This window comes from Seriola dumerili, unplaced genomic scaffold (genome assembly GCF_002260705.1).
Source record: "Seriola dumerili isolate Sdu_G_001 unplaced genomic scaffold, Sdu_1.0 BDQW01000242.1, whole genome shotgun sequence".
In the NCBI taxonomy this organism is placed as follows: domain Eukaryota; kingdom Metazoa; phylum Chordata; class Actinopteri; order Carangiformes; family Carangidae; genus Seriola; species Seriola dumerili.
In genome coordinates, this window is record NW_019174497.1 from 4,531,504 (window position 1) to 4,541,430 (window position 9,927).

At 40.4% G+C, this 9,927-nt stretch overlaps 1 protein-coding gene across 1 annotated transcript in view; it reads right to left on the reverse strand.

Annotated features, from left to right (window-relative positions):
• The window catches only part of LOC111229775 (transcription intermediary factor 1-alpha-like), a 14,334-nt gene continuing 4,407 nt past the window's right edge, over positions 1 to 9,927 (reverse strand). Inside the window, exons 4-19 of the mRNA XM_022756246.1 lie at positions 8,963 to 9,095; positions 8,496 to 8,612; positions 8,140 to 8,254; positions 7,785 to 7,931; positions 7,475 to 7,589; positions 5,958 to 6,334; positions 4,346 to 4,480; positions 4,153 to 4,258; positions 3,990 to 4,047; positions 3,602 to 3,734; positions 2,666 to 2,732; positions 2,398 to 2,554; positions 1,977 to 2,112; positions 899 to 973; positions 329 to 484; positions 1 to 240 (exon numbers count right to left, since the gene is read on the reverse strand). Coding sequence (XP_022611967.1) covers positions 1 to 240; positions 329 to 484; positions 899 to 973; positions 1,977 to 2,112; positions 2,398 to 2,554; positions 2,666 to 2,732; positions 3,602 to 3,734; positions 3,990 to 4,047; positions 4,153 to 4,258; positions 4,346 to 4,480; positions 5,958 to 6,334; positions 7,475 to 7,589; positions 7,785 to 7,931; positions 8,140 to 8,254; positions 8,496 to 8,612; positions 8,963 to 9,095 — 2,267 coding nt within the window. The remainder of the gene's footprint in view (positions 241 to 328; positions 485 to 898; positions 974 to 1,976; positions 2,113 to 2,397; positions 2,555 to 2,665; positions 2,733 to 3,601; positions 3,735 to 3,989; positions 4,048 to 4,152; positions 4,259 to 4,345; positions 4,481 to 5,957; positions 6,335 to 7,474; positions 7,590 to 7,784; positions 7,932 to 8,139; positions 8,255 to 8,495; positions 8,613 to 8,962; positions 9,096 to 9,927) is intronic.

The following is a 9,927-nucleotide window of genomic DNA, read 5'->3' on the forward strand; positions in this document are numbered from 1 at the left end:
TCACACTACTGCCTCTTCTCCATTGGGACAGCTTGGTGCATCCTGGGAGTCTGAACATGTGCGCTGGCGCTTTGCTGGCTGGGGGATATTGTCAAGAGACGAGACTTGAGAGTAAGGCGGGGCAGTGGGTATCATCTCCACTTTGATTTCTGGGAAGGTTTGGTCAGAAAAGATGATCCTCAGGTGTTCTTCAAACAGCTCCATGAGCTTCCTGCCTGCCACGGTGACCTCTGTGACAGTCTGAGATGCAAGCAGAAGAAAAGTTTACTGCCAGGTGTCAAGAACTGAATAATACTGGAAAAATGGGGGATTTTTGCAAACACTCTACCTCACTGAGAGCTGCACAGTTCCCGTAGAGGAGCCTGATGTCTGATACAAACTCTGCAGTGCCTTGGTAGCACAGACTCTGCTTAGCCTCCAGTCGTTTTTTCACAGTTGAAAGATTCATCGGCCTCTTTATAGTCGGCCAGTTATTAGCACATACCTACAGTATTTAGAAAGGGAGAGATAATAAAATGATGAAACTTCATGGGCAGATGTTGATCTATTATTTATAATGATTATATTATATGTCAGCATTGTGCACAAGAGGTTATGGATTTGTACCCAATTTCGTTATGTGAAGGTTTATAATGAAAAGCCAAATATGGGCACTGTGGTTACATGCTGCACACAAATGTGGCCTTTTATGTACTGCAATGTACAGTTTTTAGGCTAGAATTTTTCATTTTGATTCACTAGGTGCAAATACTCTATATATTTACAGCACCTGGTTAAAGTTTCTCTGTCTTTACTGACAAATACTGCATATTACACATCATTAAAATTACAGTTACAGTAACTTCATGTGACATTAATCCTGTGAACTTTTCCAAGTCACACATGCTTCCAGACTCACCGCGGGGGATATGGGCTCTTGAAAGTTTGAACTCAGGTCACTGCAAAACAAGTGCAGCAACAGCCTCTCACACTTCTGCAGTGGTAGAAAAAGACATCTGACTTAATGTCAACTGATAACCAAGAAAACCAAACACAGTCCTCCAATCTACAGTCTACCGCATCTTCTCAGCTAGTCACTTGAATGTGAGATGAGTACCATGTTGGTATTTATCTGACAGTGATCCACTTGGTGTCAGGCCTAACACTGATTAACATTAGCTGCTAAATCACTGCAACACAACATCAAGGTACTTATTGCTTGTCAGATACACTGTTTAAAACACCATTGCATTCGAAAAAGAAAACTTGCACAGTTCCAGATGCTATTATCATTACATGTAATTCTTCTACTATACAATATAGTTGCTAGACAACAATAAAATCAATAAGGGTGCAAGTCAAATTATTATTAAGGTTGATTTATAAAAGTGATCCAAAAACTATTCATGAGTATCACACACTCACTCCTTTTAGACACACTTTAAGTTTTGCTCTTATTGGAGCATGCTAGCTGTCATAAGGTTTATTTCAGTTAGTTACAATAGTTTTCTTGTGTTGGGTGTGTTAATGTTCAAATTCAGACTATTAAACAAGGAAGGGGTGAATTTGTCAGGCAGCAAGTGGGTTTGGTTAGACTCTGGGGGAGCAGGAGGAGGGCGTATTGTATGCACCTTATAACAAGCTCCAAATGGTTGTACATAAGGATAGAGACAGAATTTGAGCACTTACCCATATGAAGATATGAGTGTTTTTGTAGCAGATCAAACTACAAACTTACATACCTACAGAGGTGAGGTGTCATACCATAATGATATGTGTTGCTTGGGATAAATAAAGTTACGGAGTTGAACTGAAACTGAACTGAATGGAATGAAACAAAGGCATTGTTGTTTGCTAACTGTAAAACCAGAGCTGAAACAGTCTGACTTACTTGAAGATGCTAAACCTTCATTTTAACTTTCAGGCAATAAAACCATTTCTAATTAGAGGCACTACAGTTCAACAATCAGCATTGTAACAAAAAAAAAAGTACTGACTCGTTTGTCCACAGAGGGAAATCCTCCTTCAGAGTCTGGCTCCTTCTTCACTGTTTTGGCCTCAGGTTTGCTGTCACAGTCATACTCCATCTCAGGCACGAACAGGTCACGGCAGAAAGAGCAAAACCACTCCCGACTGAAAACAGACAGTCCAGAGACTCAATGCAAAAGTCCGTAAAAAAGGAACATACATTAACAAGTGCGTAATGCTGATGTCAGATGAAAACCTCCTGTTGCCAAAATGTGTAAACAACTTGTCAAAAACAGCCTCGTTCATAGAAGCTGAAAGGTCTGTTTTCTTTTCATTCCACTGACAAACACAATTTATTGATTCTAAAATAAACACAAGGATGAAAAAACACCAGTTATGGGGTTTTCATGTGAGACCAGCAACAGATGAGTTTCATGTGGACAAACTTGCCTGGGAGATTTTAGGAGAGATGGAACATGGCACGTAAGGTGAAAAACTTTGGGACACTTATCGCAGCACAGCAGCTCTCCTCCACTCTGACACACAGCACACGAGACCTCATCAGAGTCTCCCAGCCGAGCTTGAGTTTGTTCTACCTGCTCTTCTCCTCCCAGCGATTCGATCTTACTCTGGTCCCATGGCCTGCTCGGAGGCTTGGAAGGGCTGGTGGGTTTGTGGTCTGTGCTTTGAAGAGGAGTCGGGACCTTGTTGCCTTCACCTTGGGCACTGATTTGCGGGTGTTCACCTGTGCTGTCAGGAAGGCTGGCTCTTTGGTTGTTTTGTACCTGAAATCCACAAACAAAGCTCTGAAAATCCTGCAACCAATATGCCATAAATGGGCTAAATTACGTTAAAGTTCACTGAGCTGAATCTTTATTATACACAACGCTCTGATGTGGCTAATTTGCTATAAAGGTCAACAGCACAGTCACACTCAGAAATTTAAAGGGAAATTCTTGGTTTCATACAAACTGGATTTTAGTTTTTGTAGTTTGGACCAGCATTCCTATTGGTAATAATAGTACTGCACCAACCAAGTTGATTGCTGAGATCTGGGGATGTGGTAACATTACTAAAAAGAAAACAGATGGGCCAAGAAACATGAGCAGTCAGAAGACCATACGGGTTTGAAACAATCTTCAACTTATTTGGAAAAGAAAAAAGAAAGCAAAGACTAAAATTATTACCGAAACTGAAAATCTGTTTAAATGACACTGAACTCTCAGTTCAACTTTGCCATACAGTCATTTCCATAATTGTGCCCGCACATAGATTTTCTGTACAGTAATGGATCATTACTGGCATTTCAGGTGCCCTCACTTTTGTTTTTACCTCCAAAGAAAGAGGTTTAGATAATCTGGCGAAACTGCAGGCTTGTTTACAGCCCGTCTAACCGCTTAGGTTTCTTGCCTCGTCTAACTTCACTGTAGCAATAATCTGTTTCCAAATCTCCCCAATTACTCTGGTGTGTACACTGTGATAACCGACCATCTAATAGCCAAAAATACTACCCAAGCTGCAATACACTACAATTCATACTGTGTGTTTTGCAAAAAATGTACTCTTACTACAGTAACAAGCTTTGGATAAATGTATCTACCAAATCTATATATGGAATACTCTAATAACTTATAGTAATTTATTGTCTCCTTACATAGCTGCTGTCATCTTCTGGCTCATCTTTGATGACAATGATGGGCCCTGGTGACGACCTTCGTCTTCTCTTCACAGCTGAGCCCACTGCTCCACTGGTCTGTTGTGTTTCTGGGGGTTTCCAGGAAACCGTCCTTGGGAACAAAGTGAGAGCCAATTACAACAAAGTGAAATTCACTGGAGACACCAATGGCACAAAGGGACTAAGGTCATAACAAGGTAGCAGTCTACTTTTCAGATAATCTGTGCTTTTGTATGTGTATGTGTGTGTGTGTGCGTGCGTGCGTGAGAGTGTGTGTGTGTGTGTGAGTGTGTGTGTGTGTGTGTGTGTGTGTGTGTGTGTGTGCGTGCGTGCGTGCGTTCGTGCGTTCGTGCAGCTGTCTTCTCACCCTGGTTTCTCCACTTGGGATACAGCAGCGTACCCTGGTGAAATCTCCTGTCCTTGCTCTAGAGAGGAATGAAAATCTGCTTGTGTATTAATTTCTTAACACAACAACACACACAGTCTCAACGCCACTAAAATATACAAAAGTAGAAATGGTACAGACATACCATTTCTGTGTGGCAAAGAAGGTGGCAGACTCTGGGGATAGTTTGGTTTCAGCATATATATCGGACCGGCTGAATCGTTCCTCCTGTTCAGATACGTGTGCTCAATCTAAACACAGCAGTGCATGTCATTTACGCCACAGCAGGAATAATGCAATAATAATCTTCAGGTACATCAATAGAGGGAGTCACTTACTGTCTGTCGTGACTGGGATGAACTCACGCCACCATTTATGGACAGTGGCGTAATATTAGTGTACAGAGGTGAAGAGGAAAATATGTCCATAGGCTTGGCTTGGTAGTTGGAGCTGCTTTCCATCCCCCTCAGAGACTACAGATGAATGAGTGAGACACAGAGAGATAGAGAAAAAAGCTTCAATCATTGTCAGGTTACATTCCTGTCAGCATCTACAAGCATGTGCTGCTAGAAGTGGAGATGAAAAGGTGCATTTTCAGTACTTTGGTACTGGCTGTGTGGGTTGATTGTGGGACTAAACCATAAACAAAAACTTCAGGCAAATCTGAGGTTTTTTATCCACTTAGCTTTAACCTTTTCTTCCGATAAAATGAATGAAACCAAATAGTATAAGGACAATACCAACATTTTCCCTGTTTTTGGCTATAGCACAATTTCATTTTAAATCACACTTTAAAAGTCCTGGAAAGCTATTTTCTCAATCAGCCTGTTACAATGAGCAATTACGACCTACATACTTACTTACTACATATAACAAACATTCAAAAGTTATTATTTATTTTTCTTATTTTACACGACATTACTCAATTAAATCTGATCAACCCACACTAACACATTGAGTGTTTGATTGAGTTTTATTTTCTAACTCTAACTTTGGGTGTTGCTTATTGACTCATGGATATTTAATTTGAAACCAGGAGTGTCATGCGACATCCTTTTTTTTTTTACAGAATGCAGTTGACAGTCTTTGCAAACTTTCCAGGAAACCATTAGTTTTAATTTATTTCACAACAGTGTGAAAATCAATTTGCAGACATTTGAAACTTGCATCATGTCAGCTTTTCTATTCATTAAAATTACACAAACACTATGAGGTCATTTTTCAAATTAATCTGTGCTTACAGCTGCACTATGACATAATAAAATGACAAAAATAAAAGCAGACACGTTCTTCATTTAAAATCACAGACTTGTCAGTTCTTCTTAAATTTCTTTAAGCTGACAGTACCATAGTGAAGTATAAAGAAAAACAAATGGCCACCCACAACGCTACACAACCTTAAAACCTACAGCAGCATGACTACAAAAATACACTAGTTTTAAGTGTACATGATTTGCAGTAAAATGCTGGTATATTTCTTTACCACAGGGAACATTATAGAGTTCATTATACAGCTGTAACAGCTTGTTCACATCAGAGCGACGCGACTTATGTGTGCACCTCACACGCCAGTATTGTCCTGTGAGTGAGCCTATACTTCGGTGCTGGAACCAAAACACCCTGTGAACTAGACTAAACAACTTGGATGACGAGATATTATCAACCCCTTCTTGTGGAAACTTGGGTTTGTCCTCTGTCACATGTTGGCTGCTGTTTTCCTGCAGATTTAGCTGTTATATTTTATGATTTTGAGTCATAAGCTCATCCAAGGCTAAAATCCGTCTTGACAAGGAAAGACATAAATTGCCCAGGATGTGAAGGCTGTCAGCTCTATTTAGGACAATGCCATCCGCTGTCGTTGCTTGTTAAGAGAGCTTGTCAGTCAAACAGACACACACACACACACACACACACACATTCATACACACACACGCAGAAAGACACACTAACCTGGGGCGTAAACCCAGGGCTGGGTAAGGTGCTAGTTGGGCTGATGTGGTTGGGAGGAGGCACAATGAATCTACGGCCTGGTTGTGGGGGCATACTGTGGGAGGGAGAGCCTCCCTGCAGGGGCCCTGGGACAGTTCGCTGTAGTCGGACACTCTGGTACCATGTCCACGGTGGAGGAGGTGGCTGCGGCTGCCAGTGGGCCTGCGGGTTTAGCTTGTCCACCTGCATCTGGAGCTGAGCCAGAGTATTATGGGAAGCTCCCATGGCAAAGCTGTTGGGTGAGCCTGAGGGTCCTTGCCCAGGGTGGGGCAGCTGATGAGGGATACCCTGAAAACCAACCAGCTGGTGGCCTGGTACACTCTCCACCACTAAAGAGCCTGGGGACAGACACACACAGACACACAGACACACACACACAGAGACACACACACACACACACACACACACACACACACACACACACACACACACACACACACACACACACACACACACAGACAGACAGACAGACAGACAGACAAACACACACACACACACACACAGACTGGATGAGCATAACAAGTACAGATGAAAAATACAACCAACACAGACAAAACTCCTCCAGAAAACTCTGGGGAAGAGAAGGTTTGGGCAATAATAGGGAAAAAGTTTTGGAAAGTTTTGGTCAGTATTAAGGGAGTAATAACATGTCAAGTGGGGCTGCAACTAATCATGTTTTTATCTATTTAGTTATCAATTATTAATCTGTTGAAAATGTTTTATATTGTGCTTGTGCTCAGCCAAGTTCACATGGCTTGTTTTGACAAAACCCAAAGATATTTAACTTACAATGATATATAACCAATATAAAAAGCTACTTTTCACAATGAATTAGCTAACAGAATATTTGCTTAAGCTCAGATTTTAAACACAATTGTCAGGCTTAAATGAGTTGCTTTAACTGCCTGGCATTTTGGGCCACTATTAAGCCCTCTGAACCTCTGAGTCCTTCTGAGCTTTCTTCCCAATTCAGCATCCTTCACCCACATGACAAGGGAGAACCATGTGATTTGCATAAAGACAGTGGCAGTGATGGAAAAATTTCAAATTTATTCCATTTCAGAATCAAGCATCCACTGCCCACATCCTCTTGATGAGATGACAAGTCCCAAATTGCTGTATGCCAACAACAATAAAAAGCGATTTTGGGAAAACAGTGGAATGAAAAAGGGACTGGTTTCTGATGGAAAACCTCTGCCGATGCAGTTTCCAGATACATAGAGTATAGCATGTTCACTAGTCCATTTTGATGTTGTTTAGAGACTATAACTGTTGAATCAGTTGGTATTTAAAGTCAAATAGGAGATATAATACACTATAGTCACATTTCCGTGAGGTTTAAAGGTATCAAAAACTACGAAAAAAGAAAAAGTGACAAATAAAAAAAGGAATCAATTCTCTAAGTTTCTAAATTAGCTTCTATAACAGAGTCATTTATGTCTAATATCATCTTTATGTCTTATATATTTATGTCTTACCCAGATCAATATTCGTGGCCCAATAAGAGGATCGACATTGGAAGCGTACACTGCTCTGTGGTATAAACGAGGTACTGCATTTTGCCCGCAGGAGGTTTCCAATCTGAAACAGAATCTGAAACAGAAGGGATGTTATTAATAATTTTTAGAGGAGCACACTTGTGTGTTACAAAAGGCATATGTTCCCACTTCATCACGTGCAAGACAGGCCAGGCTCTTAACAGGCTCTCAGAGCTGAGCTGAGCTTCACGTTGGGAAAACAAAGAGCCGTGATGAGATACTGTTGAGTGGATAAATGATGAGGCCTCACCAGACGTTTACAGTACAAGAGGGCCGTGCCCCCGTTCTTGGCTGTGGCCCATTTGGTGAAGTTGATGACATGATCCAGGTGTCTGGATAGATAGCCGATGTCCTCCTGTTGCTTTCGCAAGACGGTCTCATGATCCTTTGTTGCAGCCTGGAAAACATGAATAAGTGAATATCTGCAGTGTTCAAACAGCTGGAGGGGATGTGCTCTGGGCCTCAGGGTGAGACAAGTCGACTGAGCTTGCAAGCAAGTAATGTTCTTCTGGAAACAACACCACAGCAAGTTACAGGTCTCCATAATGTGATGAATATCATTGTTTTTGTTGTATTTGTAATATATTTGAAATCTTTTTTCATACCTCAAGTTGATTAATCAGCATCTTGCCCTTTTTGTTTATCTCCAGAATCAAACTGCAGATGGACTTCTTTATTTCATTATGAACAGACGCACGATTTTGATCAACCTGAAACAGTCTGCCAAACATACAACTGTCAATAAATATTCAAATTTAACAAATTATATGCAGTATCAAATAACAAATTTTGGAGACATCTCATTATTACTGGAAGTGAATAATTTACCAGTTCTTCAAGACATCATACTACAGACCAAAATGTCTTTTTCAAGCACTTCTGTATACCATGTGTCTCCCTCTTTTGTTTACATTTAGCATTTTCTGACATGTGTAATATTGTGGTATGTGGGAATACATACCCATTGTTTATGGAGTTTGACACCTCTTCAATCAGTTTCTTCTTCTCCTGCAGCTGATGGGTCATACTCTCCATGTGCTGCTTGTGGTTTTTATAAGCATCTTCAAGGAACTGGTAACTAATCAAACAAGAACATTAAGTCAGTGGATACAATATAAGAAGTAAATGTTGATTACATAATGTTAGTGTTCTGCCCTGTTACTGTAATTAATCCCTGCCTCTCCTCAATTGGGATATACTATATAGTACCTTGCTTGAAAAGACTTCAACTTCAATATTAGTATGATAATATACTGTATGGCTTATCTATGCAACATCAAATGTCACATAGTTACTTTTATGTTAATTACACAAATCTGAACAACATTATTGAGTGTAATGTCAAACAAAACTGAAATTGACACTCAGGTGATTGAATCTGTATATAAACATTATGATGTGACTTTATATTGTAAATCGGGACTGAACTTGTGGTCCTTGTGCTTTACTAGCTGGCAGTCGCGACAGGTCAGCTGGTCACAGGTCTCACAGAACAGCTTCAGTGGCTCTTGTTTGTGGATGTCGCAGAACATCGGCCTCTGAGTCGACACACCATGGACCTCTGGAAAACAGCAGAGGGTTCATCATTTTAGACTTTCATTTGAGAAACCAGACAATATCTGTTCCATCCATTGCCTGGGCAGCTGGGCTTGAACTATACAGTAGTTTTAACTCCAAGTGTGTCCCATTATTTAACTGAGTGATTAGGTGTTAAATCAGTTCACAGTACCACAAAATTACATTATAACTGGTTAAGATGGCAGGTTTCTCTAGTTTATTTATCTTTTTGGCCAATACTCTAAGGGGGAAATGTTTTACTTTTACCACAATTTGAAATTTAATGTCAAACAATAGTAAAAGCAGTGTGAGAATGTAAAATATTGCAATAAAGCCATAATTTTGCATATGATTTCATTAATTAGTGCCACGGGTGCTCAGCTCTGAGGCACTCCTCTACAGCTAGAATAGCTGAGAGGAGTGCCTCGGGGCGGAGCCCCAAGGCATCTATTAATATTCCTTCGGGCTTATTATTATTCTTCCGCCAAATTTTGGCGCGTAACTCGTCCCGCAGCTTTGAGAAAACCCTGGTAATATATACATCAAAACGTGCGTCTTGATCCCGAAAGAGGTGCTATGACTTTTGGTGTTAAAATTCCAATTTTTCCCAAAGTTATTCCCAAAATACTGGGAATAAATAATGCATTAGGAATGCATTGGAATTTTCTTCTTTAAAAACCCAGAAAATTTCACCTTTTTTCTACAAAATTTCACCTTTTTTCTACAAAATTTCACCTTTTTTCTGAGTCACCTAGCTCTCTCATACCTGCACGTAGAAATGTGATTCAAACTATAAAACGGAGGAAAACTTCTGCTCTCTCCAAAACACAGCAACT